This window comes from Bufo bufo, chromosome 5 (genome assembly GCF_905171765.1).
Source record: "Bufo bufo chromosome 5, aBufBuf1.1, whole genome shotgun sequence".
Taxonomy (NCBI): Eukaryota; Metazoa; Chordata; class Amphibia; order Anura; family Bufonidae; genus Bufo; species Bufo bufo.
In genome coordinates this window covers 540,351,312-540,368,039 of record NC_053393.1, presented here as the reverse complement: position 1 = coordinate 540,368,039, position 16,728 = coordinate 540,351,312, and the positions used below count along the sequence as shown (strand labels likewise).

The 16,728-nt window shown below is 45.2% G+C and overlaps 1 protein-coding gene across 1 annotated transcript in view; it reads left to right on the top strand.

Moving 5' to 3' along the window:
• The window catches only part of CRPPA (CDP-L-ribitol pyrophosphorylase A), a 193,063-nt gene that overhangs the window by 93,882 nt on the left and 82,453 nt on the right, over positions 1–16,728 (top strand). Inside the window, 2 exon segments of the mRNA XM_040431297.1 lie at positions 13,537–13,629; positions 14,932–15,024. Coding sequence (XP_040287231.1) covers positions 13,537–13,629; positions 14,932–15,024 — 186 coding nt within the window.

Here is a 16,728-nt window from a genome sequence, read left to right as displayed (position 1 = left end):
TGACATTCAAAAACAAAACAAAAACAAATCAGTGACCAATATAGCCACCTTTCTTTGCAAGGACACTCAAAAGCCTGCCATCCATGGATTCTGTCAGTGTTTTGATCTGTTCACCATCAACATTGCGTGCAGCAGCAACCACAGCCTCCCAGACACTGTTCAGAGAGGTGTACTGTTTTCCCTCCTTGTAAATCTCACATTTGATGATGGACCACAGGTTCTCAATGGGGTTCAGATCAGGTGAACAAGGAGGCCATGTCATTAGATTTTCTTCTTTTATACCCTTTCTTGCCAGCCACGCTGTGGAGTACTTGGACGCGTGTGATGGAGCATTGTCCTGCATGAAAATCATGTTTTTCTTGAAGGATGCAGACTTCTTCCTGTACCACTGCTTGAAGAAGGTGTCTTCCAGAAACTGGCAGTAGGACTGGGAGTTGAGCTTGACTCCATCCTCAACCCGAAAAGGCCAGACAAGCTCATCTTTGATGATACCAGCCCAAACCAGTACTCCACCTCCACCTTGCTGGCGTCTGAGTCGGACTGGAGCTCTCTGCCCTTTACCAATCCAGCCACGGGCCCATCCATCTGGCCCATCAAGACTCACTCTCATTTCATCAGTCCATAAAACCTTAGAAAAATCTGTCTTGAGATATTTCTTGGCCCAGTCTTGACGTTTCAGCTTGTGTGTCTTGTTCAGTGGTGGTCGTCTTTCAGCCTTTCTTACCTTGGCCATGTCTCTGAGTATTGCACACCTTGTGCTTTTGGGCACTCTAGTGATGTTGCAGCTCTGAAATATGGCCAAACTGGTGGCAAGTGGCATCTTGGCAGCTGCACGCTTGACTTTTCTCAGTTCATGGGCAGTTATTTTGCGCCTTGGTTTTTCCACACGCTTCTTGCGACCCTGTTGACTATTTTGAATGAAACGCTTGATTGTTCGATGATCACGCTTCAGAAGCTTTGCAATTTTAAGAGTGCTGCATCCCTCTGCAAGATATCTCACTATTTTTGACTTTTCTGAGCCTGTCAAGTCCTTCTTTTGACCCATTTTGCCAAAGGAAAGGAAGTTGCCTAATAATTATGCACACCTAATATAGGGTGTTGATGTCATTAGACCACACCCCTTCTCATTACAGAGATGCACATCACCTAATATGCTTAATTGGTAGTAGGCTTTCGAGCCTATACAGCTTGGAGTAAGACAACATGCATAAAGAGGATGATGTGGTCAAAATACTCATTTGCCTAATAATTCTGCACGCAGTGTATAGTAGTTATATTCTTGTACATAGGAGCAGTATTATAGTAGTTATATTCTTGTACATAGGAGGCAGTATTATAGTAGTTATATTCTTGTACATAGGAGCAGTATTATAGCAGTTATATTCTTGTACATAGGAGGCAGTATTATAGTAGTTATATTCTTGTACATAGGAGCAGTATTATAGTAGTTATATTCTTGTACATAGGAGGCAGTATTATAGTAGTTATATTCTTGTATATAGGAGCAGTATTATAGTAGCTATATTCTTGTACATAGGAGCAGTATTATAGTAGTTATATTCTTGTACATAGGAGGCAGTATTATAGTAGTTATATTCTTGTATATAGGAGCAGTATTATAGCAGTTATATTCTTGTACATAGGAGGCAATTTTTATTGTAAAAAACAAGACAAATACAGTTACATGAACAAAGTTTCACTTCAGTTCAAAAACATAAATTACATTCAGTGTTCGTAAATGATTACTCCACTATAGAAAACACAAAAACATTTTTAACTTAATAAAAAAAAAAAAACATCATATAGTACAACCGAACAATAAGAGAACCATTCCTAATCCAGATGTACATTTCTCCACAAAATTTTGTTGTTCTGGTTCTTACTTATCTCCAATGACCTGATCCACCTGAGTTCAGACAGTATTTGGCTGACTGTTGTTGTGTGTTGGAAGGCCTCACTGTGTAGGGACACTCGAGTTCTTGCATGCCAGTGGTAATACCTAATGGTGGATATTATTATATATAGCGTACCCTTGTCGATGTTACCATTAGTAAATGGAATACCATAGATAATCTCAGGATACTTTAGGGACTGCAACCTTGGGATTCTTAAATTGCCAGAGACTTCTGTCCATATTTTCCTTCCTCCCGAGCACTCCATTATGAAATGTTCCATGGTCTCTTCTTGTGGACATCCCAGAGGACACTTCCTATCTGACTGCGATAGGTACTTCAAATTACCTCTGATAAAGAGCCTCCCGTGTAGTGACAACCAGGCAATGTCATACAGTTTAGCAGGAAGTCTCTTCCCATTGAGGAACCTCAGACTTTCCTGCAGTGTGGTGGTCGGACAATCCCTCAGAGCAAGGGGAGAACAAAAGAAGTCCCTACATATCTTATTGTATAGTTCTTTCCTGGTCTTACTCATGATGAAAGACTTCTCTAGCCTCCACTTCCTGACACACTTCAGGGCATAATCCAGGTACTGGGGGAGGTAGTCACTCGTCCTTCTCCTCCTCTTGAGACTGTCGCCTCGCACCCAAGATTCTGCAAAAGGCAATATCCAATCCCTGACACTATTCACCCACAGGGAGCTGTTCTCCGAGTCCAGGCCACCAAAATTGACTTTTAGAAACATGGAGTCAAAGAACACCCTTGGATTTATCATATCCAGCCCACCCTCTCTCCTCTGCAGGTATGTTATACCCCTCTTTATTAGGTTCAACCTGTTCCCCCAAAGAAGCTGGAAGAACAGGCTAAAGAGCCTAGCCGAGAAAGATTCTGGCAAAGGAAAAATGATAGATATATATAAGAAGACAGGGACCAGATAAGTCTTTAACATTTTGACCCTTTCTCTATAGGTCAGCCTCCAGTTCTTCCATCGCTGAACCTTTGCATTTCCGGCTTCCAATTTATCTTCCCAGTTTATCCTGGCATTATCGTCCCTCCCAAATTTAACCCCTAAGATCTTAATATAGATGGAGGCTTTCGTAAATTGTGGCAGATCAAAGTTTGGATCAGAACTTAGTGTCCAGAAAGCTTGACTCTTCTCAAGGTTGACCAGAGACCCTGAGGCCTCCGAGTAGCTTCTGATGGCTGCAGACAACATCTTCACCTCATGAGGCTCAGATATCACCACAGTAACATCATCCGCGTAGGCGACAACACTCAGGGGCAGGCAGTGGGGGACCGGCACCCCCTGAAAATCACACTCCTGCAGTGACCTCAGGAACGGGTCTAAGGCAAACACATACAACAGTGGACTCAGCGGGCAACCCTGTCTCACCCCTGCCTCAACCCTGAACGTGCCCCCCTGCCAACCATTGATCAGAGGAAAGCTCTCTGCCTCTCTGTACAAAGTCTTTAGCCAATCGATAAATTGTCCCGGAATACCGTACTTTGACAAAGTGGCCCATAGATACTCATGGTCTACTCTGTCAAAAGCTTTAGCCTGGTCCAGACCTACAACATATCTCCCACACCTCAGGGCTTTACATCTCTCAAACATCTCCCTTATCGAGATGACTGCTCCAGAGATGCTCCGCCCTTTTACTGTGCCGAACTGACAGCCTGACAACAGTGCCTGGGACAAACAAACTAACCTAGAGAACAAAATTTTCGCCAGAATCTTCCTGTCGACATTCAAGAGGGCAATCGGCCTCCAGTTCTTGATATCACTAGGCTCTTTCCCTTTAGACAGCAGAATTAAGGAGGACACCCTCATGGACGGAGGCATCAGGTGACTTTCTAGACAATTTTTGAACACGTCCACGAGGATTGGAGCTAAGTGGTCTCTGAACTTCTTATAAAATTCTGCGGTAATACCATCTGGACCTGGTGCCTTCTTCAGATGTAACTGATCAATGGCCTCTTTAACCTCCTCCACCGTTAATTCTGCTGTTAAAGGAGAAAAGTCCAAATTTTTAGTATCAGGGCCTGGAGTTGCCTCCAAGAATTGAGCCATCTTTTCTTTATCCAAAACCTTCTTCTGAAATAAGTCAGCATAGTAGGATCTCACCACCCCCAGGATACCCTCCCGAGATTCCTGCAAAACACCCTGGGAATCAGTGAGACCTGCAACAGATTTATTAGCCACACGCTCCCGGCAGTTCTCAAAGGGATCAGGAGACCCTAAGGTCCCATAATCCCGTTCAAGAACCAGGGAGGTGTACCTGTTGTACTGATACTGCCTCATCTCAGATTTCAGTCGGTTTATCCTTCGTTGGTCCCCCCCATCTACCGAATACAGTGACTCCAATTCTTTCCGCAGCTTGAGATACTGGCTATATTTACTCTTCCCTTTTTTTAAAGACAGTCTCTTTAAGAGGGATCTGATCTCATCCTTGACGTCCTCCCACCAGTCAGCCACGTTTTCGTAAAAATCCCTTCTCTCTAGCTGATCTTCAAGAAGGGAGTGGATGCAACTCTGGATGTAAGGATCATCCAAGAGGCTGGAGTTGAGTTTCCATGACCCTCTCCCGAGATCAGGGCGCTTGGTGGCTCCCAAACAGAAGTACAAAGCTAGGTGGTCAGAATAAGGGACAACTTTCTCTCTCCTCTCACTGATGTTTTCAGAAGGACTCACCAGAGCTAAGTCTATCCGACTACTTCTGCCAGCACAAGAATAAGTGAACTTTGGCTTTCTACCACCACATGCAAACACATCGGACAGACCAGCCTGAAGAATCATCCTGTTCAGGACCTTAGAATCTCTAGTAAGCGGCCTGTCAGTAGGTCTGTCACTGGGCATCATAACAGCATTAAAGTCCCCCGCCATGACCACAGGAAGAGACGTGAACAGGTATGGCTTTACCTCATTAAAAAGGTCAGTCCTCTCAGTCACTGTCTGTGGACCATAGATATTGATGAATCGGAGCCTTCTACCTCGGATTGTGACCTCCAGGACCAAACACCTTCCCATGGAAACCTCCGTTAATCTATGTATGGTCACATCCCTGGTGTTAAACAGTATGGAGACCCCAGCATATGGTTCCACAGCCAGCGACCAGAAGGAAGGACCAGACTGCCATTCTCTCTCTGCCTCTCGTACTAGACCCAAAGTATTTAGATGGGACTCCTGCAAGAAGAAGACATCGGCATCCAGATACTTCAGATGTTCATACACAGCATGCCTTGTTCTCCTCACTTTCATGCTATTTACGTTGCTGGAAATGACTTTAATATAAAAATCAGCCATCAAAATAAAACAAAGTAGAAGAAACAGAGAGATGGACCCCATCATCATATATCAGAGTCTGAGCACTCCCGCTGACCCCCACCAGTTTCCATGTCTGAATCATACTGTTCCCCAACTTGAAAAGGTCTCTTTTTAGAAGGAGGATCATCACTTGGGTCCTCATCATACTCGGCCATCATACGTTTTAACTCACTTTCCATTTCTGCCTCTGCGTCTGACTCCGACAAGACACTGAATCTATTGGCGGTCACTGTCCCATCTGGTCTACTGTCCACTTTCACCTTACTTGGCTTTCGGACAGTGGTCCACTCACCCTCAGGCTTACGGCTGGACTTATCTTTTTTCTTTCTTTTAGGCTGCTTATTCTCCCCAGTGGTGAACACCGGAGCAGAAGAAGAGACGGCCTCTGTGTCTACAGCCTGTGTGACCACCTCCATGTTCCCCTCAATGATATCTGACTGGGGTTGGGTTTGTACTGGATCACTGTCTGGAAAGTCCTGTTGAGGCTCTGGCCCTGTTGGTACTGACCCCGATAACAACGTGTCCTCCTCTAGGTCATCTATCCCTTCCAGTAAGTCATCATCAGGAAAGTCCTTGCTTATGTTGTGCCAGGCGATGGGACAGTCCCTGTGGGAATGACCAATCGTACCACACAAATTACACCTGATGACCTGGCAGTTGGCACTGACATGACCAATCTCACCGCACAGGTTGCACTTCACCATGGTGCACGCACTCGCTAAGTGACCGGTCTTCCCACACTTAAAGCACTTTCTAGGCTGACCCGCGTAGAAGCACACACCCTTCTCCCTGCCAATGAAGAAAGAATTGGGCAGATGTTGGGTTATATTGTGGTGCTGATGGAGCTTCACCAAGACCTTCCACCCCCCAGTCCAGATACCGTCTTCATCTCTGGTTTTAGTGAGTTCGGACATAAGGTCACAATGTCTCCTCAACCAAACTACAATGTCCTGGTGGGGAACCGACTCATTCCAGAAGATGATAGTGACGTTAACAGTATCTGGCTTAGAGATGGGGATAAAACTGAACTTATTCCAGCCTTCTTCTTCCCTGAACCTGGTGAAGCTAGCCCAGAAGAGATCGAGATCAGACATAAGCTTAAAGCTGATGTCAAAACCCTGCCTGTCCGGGAGGTTTATGACAGCCAGGATGTTGGATGGCTGGAAGCCCATTTGCTTACATAGCAGCTCTCTGATGACATACCTCCTATCGGGCAGCTCTTCCTTGGTACCTCTATGCTTGAACCTGACCACGTTCCTCCTCTTAAAAGCCTGGCCGGTATAACTGGTGTTTGACCTAAATGATGGTGAGCCACGGCTCCAGGCATTCCCAGAGGAGGTGTGACCAGGTCCACTATTTTGCTGTCCTTGTGAGCCTTGTGTAGGCTGCTGGCCTCCTGTACTAGGGGGTTCTGGTGCTGTCTGTGTAACTAACGGGGGAAACTCCTGTACATTAGATTGTACTGACCCCTCCACACCATCAGTGTCACCAACATTAACAGAGGGATCCACAGACTGGCCTGATTCCCCAGAGGATCCCAGATCCCAAACAGACTGTGGTGCACCCTCCCCTGACAGAGCAGTATCACATAGCGTATTATCACACACAGTATCATCAACATCATCAGACACTTGAATGTTCTTAGCAGTATCCTCAGACACATGAATATGCTCAGCAGTACTGTCCTGTACATGGATGTCCTCAGCAGTACCGCCCTGCACAGCACAGTCCTGAGGACCTGGCTCAGTAATAGCAGTTTCATGTGCTGCTGCACTGTTACCTTCTGTTAGGAGTCCACAGTCCATGTGCTCAGTGCTGCCCCCAGACTCTTGTGGTGACTGCACTGCTATTACAGGGTTACCTTCAGGTAACATGCCACATTCCTCCTGCAGAGTAGTGGATGCTGGGACTTGTAGTGCCATGCTAGGAACTGCTTCAGGTGCTTGCTGCTGCTGGACGCTTGCTTCCCCTTTGTACAGACTTCCTTCTTTAAAGGAAAAACTTGCTGGCTGCAGTAAGGGTTTTCCATGGGACTGCCGGGCGCCATCTTGGAAAAATTCTGATACAAAGCGCTGCTGGTTCTTATAAGTCTCTCCAACTGGTCCTAGTTGTTCCAGGACAGAGTCCATCTCCCTTACGGTGCCAGCGAGCTGTATGGCCAGGGAGCTCAGCTTGCGGTCGTGCAGCTCCTGGTGGTCAGGGTTTGCTGCCTTCAGCTTGTACATGCAGTCTATCTGCTTCTGAAGCTGCAGTTTCTCTCTTCTCAGAGTCTCCATTCTCTGCACCAGTGCTGGGATTTTGTCAGCGAGGCTCAGCTCAGGTGCGCGCTCTCCCCCTCCAGCAGACTGTCCATTGCTGGGTATTGCAGGCTGTGGACTCACAGGTGTAGTGGCCCCACTTGTGTCCAGCCCAGGTCTCTGCACTGCTGGTGAAGACACTTGTGGCTTTGGACTTGTTGCAGACACTGCGGTGGGTGCACAATCCCCAGTTTGGAGACCAGCTCCCAGGTTTTCTCCAGTGGCTGCACCTGGTAACCTTCCTGCTTTACCTTCTTTGGTTTCATCCACACTTTTTGCATCTTTCTTGCTGCTGCTCCCAGATCTCGTACGGTCAGAAGTTATCAGGACATTTTGCTGCAGATTTTGCTGTATGGTCTGTCTCTCCAGAGAAGTTCTTCTCTGTCTGCATGGGGAGGGTGAGGGCTGCACACCTTCCGGCCGCAATGGAGTCTTCACCTCCTGCACAGTCTGCTGGCCTCTTCCCTCAGGGTATTCTGGACGCTGCACATTCACACTGGTCGATGGCTTCATCACACTCTTACTTACTGCGGCTGCTTTCTTTTCTGCTGTTACTTTCTTTACTTCTTGGCTTCTTCCTCCATACAGACTGCTGACACCTTGACTTGGACCGCTGACGACATTACCGCTGACATTCATTTTCTTCACAAGAACTTTGGGATTTTCATCCACAGTTTGAGATGTCTGGGAATTGTTTCCCAGAGTAGGCCTTGGAGCAGGGGCCTTGCCTGGGGAGTATCCCCGCCCAGGGTGACCCCTCCCTGGGCTAGCTCCTGACATGAGGAGAACCACCTACACACGTCCTCACAGCTAGGAGGCAGTATTATAGTAGTTATATTCTTGTACATAGGAGCAGTATTATAGTAGTTATATTCTTGTACATAGGAGCAGTATTATAGTAGTTATATTCTTGTACATAGGAGGCAGTATTATAGTAGTTATATTCTTGTACATAGGAGCAGTATTATAGTAGTTATATTCTTGTATATAGGAGCAGTATTATAGTAGTTATATTCCTGTACATAGGAGCAGTATTATAGTAGTTATATTCTTGTACATAGGAGCAGTATTATAGTAGTTATATTCTTGTATATAGGAGCAGTATTATAGTAGTTATATTTTTGTACATAGGAGCAGTATTATAGTAGATATATTCTTAATCATAGGAGGCAGTATTATAGTAATTATATTCTTGTACATAGGAGCAGTATTATAGTAGTTATATTCTAGTACATAGAAGCAGTATTATAGTAGTTATATTCTTGTACATAGGAGCAATATTATAGTAGTTATATTCTTGTATATAGGAGCAGTATTATAGTAGTTATATTCTTGTACATGGGGGCAGTATTATAGTAGTTATATTCTTGTACATAGGAGCAGTATTATAGTAGTTATATTCTTGTACATATGAGCAGTATTATAGTAGTTATATTCTTGTACATAGGAGGCAGTATTATAGTAGTTATATTCCTGTACATAGGAGCAGTATTATAGTAGTTATTTTCTTGTACATAGGAGCAGTATTATAGTAGTTATATTCTTGTATATAGGAGCAGTATTATAGTAGTTATATTCTTGTATATAGGAGGCAGTATTATAGTAGTTATATTCTTGTACATAGGAGGCAGTATTATAGTAGTTATATTCTTGTACATAGGAGCAGTATTATAGTAGTTATATTCTTGTACATAGGTGCAGTATTATAGCAGTTATATTCTTGTACATAGGAGGCAGTATTATAGTAGTTATATTCTTGTACATAGTAGCAGTATTATAGTAGTTATATTCTTGTACATAGGAGCAGTATTATAGTAGTTATATTCTTGTACATAGGAGCAGTATTATAGTAGTTATATTTTTGTACATAGGAGCAGTATTATAGTAGTTATATTCTTGTACATAGGAGCAGTATTATAGTAGTTATATTTTTGTACATAGGAGCAGTATTATAGTAGTTATATTTTTGTACACAGGAGCAGTATTATAGTAGTTATATTCTTGTACATAGGAGCAGTATTATAGTAGTTATATTCTTGTATATAGGAGCAGTATTATAGTAGTTATATTCTTGTACATAGGAGCAGTATTATAGTAGTTATATTCCTGTACATAGGTGCAGTATTATAGCAGTTATATTCTTGTACATAGGAGGCAGTATTATAGTAGTTATATTCTTGTACATAGGAGCAGTATTATAGTAGTTATATTCTTGTACACAGGAGCAGTATTATAGTAGTTATATTTTTGTACATAGGAGCAGTATTATAGTAGATATATTCTTGTACATAGGAGGCAGTATTATAGTAGTTATATTCTTGTACATAGGAGCAGTATTATAGTAGTTATATTCTTGTACATAGGAGCAGTATTATAGTAGTTATATTTTTGTACACAGGAGCAGTATTATAGTAGTTATATTTTTGTACATAGGAGGCAGTATTATAGTAGTTATATTTTTGTACATAGGAGCAGTATTATAGTAGTTATATTTTTGTACATAGGAGCAGTATTATAGTAGTTATATTTTTGTACATAGGAGCAGTATTATATAGGGTGGCCCATGAAAAAGTAGCCTAACAATTAAACTGCTTAACAGTAAATCTGTCTTAATTGTCAATATCAACCAATCAGACCTAAGCTTTCTTATTTCCAGAGCCCTGTAGGAACTGAAAGCTGAGCTCAGATTGGTTGCTTTGGTCAATAAGATTAATTTACAAATTGTGAAAAAGTATCCCGCCTCCAGCGATAGTATGACAAGATGAAGGAGCAAGTGATGCTGATGGTGGTCCCCATTCAGGTCTTTACATCTTTGGGCAGGTCGGATTCTGTCGGCTGATACGGCTTGGATGGTGTTTGTGATGTTCTTCTTGATTTCATCCAGATGTGGATCTTTGGGGGCAATTTGTTTTAAATTTCCCCACAGATAAAAGTCTCATGTTGACAAGTCTGGGGAACATGGCGGCCATAACCCCTCGCTCACGGTTCGCTCCTCCGTTATCAGTTCATGAACCCGTCCAGTGAGCTCCGCGAGGCGCCGCATGTTGCGTCTTCTTGTCGGAAAAAGCAGGACATTTTTTCTTTTGCAGCATCACTGCTGAAGAGCTGCACGCCGCGTGAGCCGACACAATCCGATGTGCCCAACCATGTAGAGAATGAACAGGGATCACTTTCAGCATTTTTTGTGACTTGTGGGCAATTAAAAAAAAACAAAAAAACAATCCACTTGCTCGTTCATCTTGTCGTACTATTACTATAGGCGGGCTCCTTTTTCTTGGGCATCCTGTAGTATGGATAGCCTTGGATATAGACGGTAGTATTGTAGTAGTTATATCATTATACCTTGAGGACAATATTAAAGAAGTTACATTGTCAGTAGGCTGCACTATTAAAGTGGTTTTCCGAATTTTTATTACTGCTGACGTATCCACCCGGGACCCCCGACAATCAGCTTTTTGAGAAGTCTCCGGCGCTCCTTTTGAGCTCCGCGACCTTCTCCGTGCTCCGTACATTGTGTAGCAGCTGTGCTTGGCGTCACAGGTCAGCGCCGTTCGCTTAGCTGCGCCTAGGCCATGTGACTGATGAACGTGACGTCACACGGCCTAGTGAAAGTTGAGAGAAGACACTACTGCGAGCACCGGTGCCTTGTGTCGGACCCCTGCCCCAGAGGATAGGAGTTGTCTCATCTCAGACCATGGGGAATATCGCTAGGATATGCCGCCATTGTCTTATACGTACGCACCTATATCGTGAACGGAGCCCTTTAAGGACGGTGGCTGGAGGATTCCGGTCCGGCCACCACCAAGCCGGCTCCCCATAGAAGTGAATGGGAGTGCACCGCGAATGACGGGCCACCACTCCCATTCTCTTCTGTGGGCCTGACGGAAATAGCCGCGCCAGCACTCAGCTATTTTTTCGTTGGCCCCATAGAAAATGAATGGAGAGCGGCTGCACATGTGTAGTGCGGCCTCTGCCCCTTTCAGGGGTCCATTCTCGATATAGGTGTGGGACCCAGTGGTGGGACCCGCACCTATCAGACAATGGGGGCAGTTGCCCCCACATCGTCTGCGATGAGACAACCCCTTTAAGCTTCAGAAAACCCCTTTAAGGTGTTGTCGGACAGCAGCTTGGAAAGTGACAACTATCCCCATCACATTTCTTACTCAAAGGTATTTGGCGCACTCCTAATGCGGAGTATAAAGTAAAACGTCTGGGGTTCAGCATCCGTAATAACACATGGGAAACATTACGAGATTTTGCAGCTGACTGCTGTGAGTTGCCCCCTTTGGGGACTATCAAAGACTTTTATCTCATCCCAGATAAAGTTTTGCGCTCGTTTATAAACTTTCCATATAATCTGCTGGAGATATTAATATTCTGTCGGTGGGAGGATGACGACAGGGAGTCCGCTCGGTGATCCTGCGCTATACATCATGCTGGAGATGTACAGTAGCTGTCAGTGAATGGATGATTTACTCCGAATGTCTGTCAGGGATATTTCGGGCTTCTGGATCTGGGTCACTGAATGTCCTCTCCATTCAGCCGCCTATAAATATTCAGTGATTAAGTGCACCCCCCCTGCTGGTGATATTGTGCCTCTCCGAGGAGCGATCGCGTTCATCAAGGTCATGCCTGCAGTCGGTATGATGTCTGCTGTCCGCAGTTCTGACCGCGGGGGCCAGAACTTTTTTTTTCTTACAGTTTATGCAAATTCCTGCAATGATGTATCATGAAAAGTTCTGCAACTTTCCTATAGACTTTGGGGGTCATTAATTGAGATGTCCGCGTTTTAGACGTGATGAAGAGGCGTCGGCCTCTACGTAACTTCGGCACATCAACCGCCGGTCTAAATCTGCGCCAGGCTTAAATTTAGACCATGTCTGAAACAGGCTTTGAAAATGATAAATGAAACGGGCCTGCCGGCCCCTCCCCTTCCCCGCCCATGCCACACCCACTTTTATAGACAAGGCGTGAACGGAGAAAAGTCGTACGCAGCTATCGGCGCCAGAAGTAGGCGAATTTCTGTTAGTAAATGACCCTCTTTATGTTTCAATTTCTCACTTTTTTCATGATCTGTAATTGCTGTAAGTGAATGGAAACTTTCTTATTTAATGATATTCCCATCACAGACAATGGGGGCATATTGCTAGGATACGCCCCCCATTGTCCGATAGGTGCAGGTCCCATCTATGCGAGAACTGAGAGGGGAGAATGGCGGCCACCGCCAAGCGCTCTCCCCATACGCTTGCGCGGCCACCGCTCCTATTCATTTCTATGAGGACCACGGAAACAGCCGAACCAGCGCTCGGCTATTTTAGGGGGGCCCCATAGAAATGGATGGAGGGCGGCTGCACACGCCGACCTTCCCCGCTCCGTTCTCGGAGGTGGGACCCGCACCTATCGGACAATGGGGGCATATCCCAGCAATATGCCCCCATTGTCTGTGATGGGAATACCCCTTTAACCCTCCAGTGGCTGAAAACCTCCACAGTCCTAATACTTCTCACAGCTGAGGGTTCGATACAACTGTATCCAGTCTAAGCAATCCTCTTTGAGTTGAATAGTTTCTGTTCCAGTCTGATCCCTTTCACCTGCACTGGTACATTGTAACAAACTTACTGCACAGGAGTGAGATTGGGGCTGCTGGATACAAGGGCCCGTTCACACGGTGGAATTTGCCGGTAAAAATTTGGTGCGGAAATTCCTCTGGCGGCCGCGTGGTGTCTGCCTCCCTTTGTTTTCGATAGGCGCCCACAGGAACGTGTCTCCTCTTAGCCACCGTTTGAGGCCACGGAGTCACTCCGCCCGCGGCTTAGCTTTATTCGGTGGAGCCAAGTGTGCCCGCTCTGGCTTGCTGGTCAATCACTGTGGATGATGTTCCCATTATGCCCACATACTCAGTTGCTTGGTGTGCGCTCCGTTGCCTCACATCGTCGGGCGCCATCTTTGGATGTAGATGTCTCTGGAGGTTCTCAGGGAGGCGAGTGACATCAGTCATGTTATTTCTCTTCTTTCTTTGTAGCACGTGAAGGCGATTTCTTCATCGATGTGCCGCACCCCCCAGGATCTACAGAACATATTTCAGGGGCAGTGCTACAACTATGTGTGTATAAATGTGAGTACGATATGGCGCCACAGACGTCACTTCTCTGGCTTCTTCATACAGCCTGGTCCAGATCACTTTTACTGTGGATTTACGGCAAAATCTACACAGTGAAAATCTGCATTTCTGTGACAGAATTACCGTAGTAATGGATGGAGGGTTGATTCTGCACAGAAATCAGAAGAAAGTCTGTTGCATCTGGAGCCAGACTGCGTCTTGCCAAAGGCACGCTTTTGGGGGATTTGCGGTTGGTACTCTGGCTGTATCGGGGGCATTGTGACTGGTAATGTTTGGGGCAATGCAACTCATGATTCGGGGGCATTGTAGCTAGTAGTATTGTGGGTGCATTGATGCTGGTACTATATGGAGACATTGTGGCTGGCAGTGTATTGGGTAAACTAAGGCTGGTCTTATATGGGGGCATTGTGGCTGGTAATGTTTGGGTCAATGAGACTGATAGTATTTGGGGGCATTGTAGCTAGCAGTATTTTTGGTGCATTGATGCTGGTACTATATGTGGGTATTGGGACTGGTACTATATGGAGATATTGAGGTTGGTAGTATATGGAGATATTGTGGCTGGTACTATATGTGGGCATTGTGGCTGGTACTATATGTGGGCATTGTGGCTAGCAGTGTATTGGGTAAGCTGAGGCTGGTATTATATGGGTGCATTGAGGCTGGTACTATATAGGGGCATTGTGGCTGGTAATATTTGAGTCAATGAGACTGATAGTATTTGAGGGCATTGTGGCTGGTACTATATGAGGGCATTGTGGCTGGTAATGTTTGGGTCAATGAGACTGATAGTATTTGGGGTATTGTGGCTGGCGATATATTAGGGGCATTGTAGCTAGCAGTATTTTGGGTGCATTGAGGCTGGTACCATATGTGGGCATTGTGGCTGGCACTATATGGAGACATTGTGGCTGGCACTATATGGAGACATCGTGGATGCACTATATGAGGCCCTTGTGGCTGGGCACAGCAGGCAGCAGAACCGGAGCAGGCACAGCAGGCAGACGGATCTTCATGGCAGTCGCTCACAGACAGGATCTGTAGATTTGCAGTTTGTATTACATACTCCCTTGCTGCGCTGCTGCAGAACCTCTTACTACATACACACATCACAATAATTGATTCTCTGTGTTCAGACTTTTGCTTCGGGTCTTCTGAAGTCCAAATTGTGTTGCAGTTCTGCTGAATGTCGTGACTTTGTCCTGCTTCCCGAGCTGCAGAGCTGTCATCCTCTGTGTGATTTCTACTTGTTTTTTTTCTCTCCATAAAATACATTTTTGTTCTTTTCACTTTTAGGTGAAGGATTCTGATGTGGAAGAATCTCGTAAACTTCTGGAATTACTTCAAGCAGCTCACGCTGGTGCCTCCTATCAGTCTGTAGTGGTGTCGGTAAGTAGCCATAAAGCCCCTGGAAAATGTTTACTTGTGGCGTTGATGTCATGGATAAGCCATGGTCATGATGGCGTCTTGGACTGCAGCCCTTTCCCGGCTTAGTTTTTTAGCTTGAGAGCCACATTCAGATGCTGTATAAACGCAGAAGGCTGAATTTTAAAGGGGGATCCCTGCAAAAATAATCCATTCGGTTAGCAAATGAGGACCAAACACTACCAGCCAGTGGTAATCCAAATTACATGAGCCTGTGGCTGGCAGTTATCATGGAATAGTAGTGGCTGGGTGAAAATCCTTCTTTTTATGAATTATGTCCCATTTATAAAAAAAATAAAATAAAAATGTATTCCTTTAAATTTCTCTGGGGGCCAAAGGAAGAATTTTCCATAGTGAAGGTATATTAGTGAATTGTAATTTATGTTATTCTCTATACATTTAGTCAAAATAACTTCAAAGTGGAAATGCACTTTAAATCTGTCTAACCAAATCTGATGATTGGGGTATAGGACATGGAGCCTTGACATAGGATAGCAGGAGCATCCACAGAAATGAGATAAAGGGTCAGCAGGCGGACTGTCTCCTTCATATAGTGTATAGTGCCAGCGGTCTACAATGTATGGCAACTCAGAGGGGTCATTCAATGTCCACTGGTTTTCTGTCTTGGAAACGAGAGCACATATGTTATGCATAGACCGAGCGATTGCACCATTTTATTCCCCATCCAGTGGTTGATGGTCCCTGGGGACCGTAGCATCGGAACATAAACACGGGACAAACCTATCATCAGGTCTCCCGGTGATAGCCATACTGTGTAATAGGATCCAGGACGGCCGCGTCCCTCTGTCATCTGACCATTTATCAGCTCTTCATCTGTCCTCAGCCTGTCTGACTGCCCGCAGCCAATTCATAGCCATACAGATCCATCTTAATGGACATCACATCGCTACTGTTTACGGGTATACATTATAGTGACATTCCAGTAATGTGACATGCTCGAGACCACCGGGGCGCTGGGATATCAATGACACCATGCCACTAGAGGTGTGAGCGCAGAGGAGGAGAAGGTTACATCTTAAAGGGCTTGTCTGGTATAGAGGACATGGTCACAGAGAGCAGAGTCTACGAGATCTCCTGGTTTTTACCCTTAAAGGATTTGTCTCACTTTAGACATTGGTGGCACCACCTTTGGGATCCGCACCTATCTGTTGAACTGGAGCCCGGAAGTGAACGCGAGAACAGCTGCACATTTGCAGCCGCCCTTCATTCCTTTCTACAGGAGGTCCTGAAATAGCCGAGTGATGGCTCCGTCCCATAGAGGTGAATGGAGTGGTGGCCGGGTTTTCCTGGTGAGCTCTCTATTCATTTTGATAGTTCCGAAAATAGTCAAGCTTGGTCGTTTGGCTGTTTTCAGAACTCCCATAGAAGTAAATGGAGATAGGTGCAGGTTCCAGAGGTGGGACCAGCAACTATCTGACATTGGTAGCATATCCTAGCGATATGCTACCAATGTCTGAGGTGACACGACCCCTTTAACTGCTGCTATGAGATATGGACTTTGCTTCAGGAGGATCTCCGCATGTTGCGGTCCCCAGAATAGTTACAGATTATCAGCGGTAGCGCTGATGCAGTAGTAGTGTAGTCAGGAATGGCGGCAACAGTCACCACCAGTAGAGCGGTCAAGATGCAACAAGGCGATGGGACGAG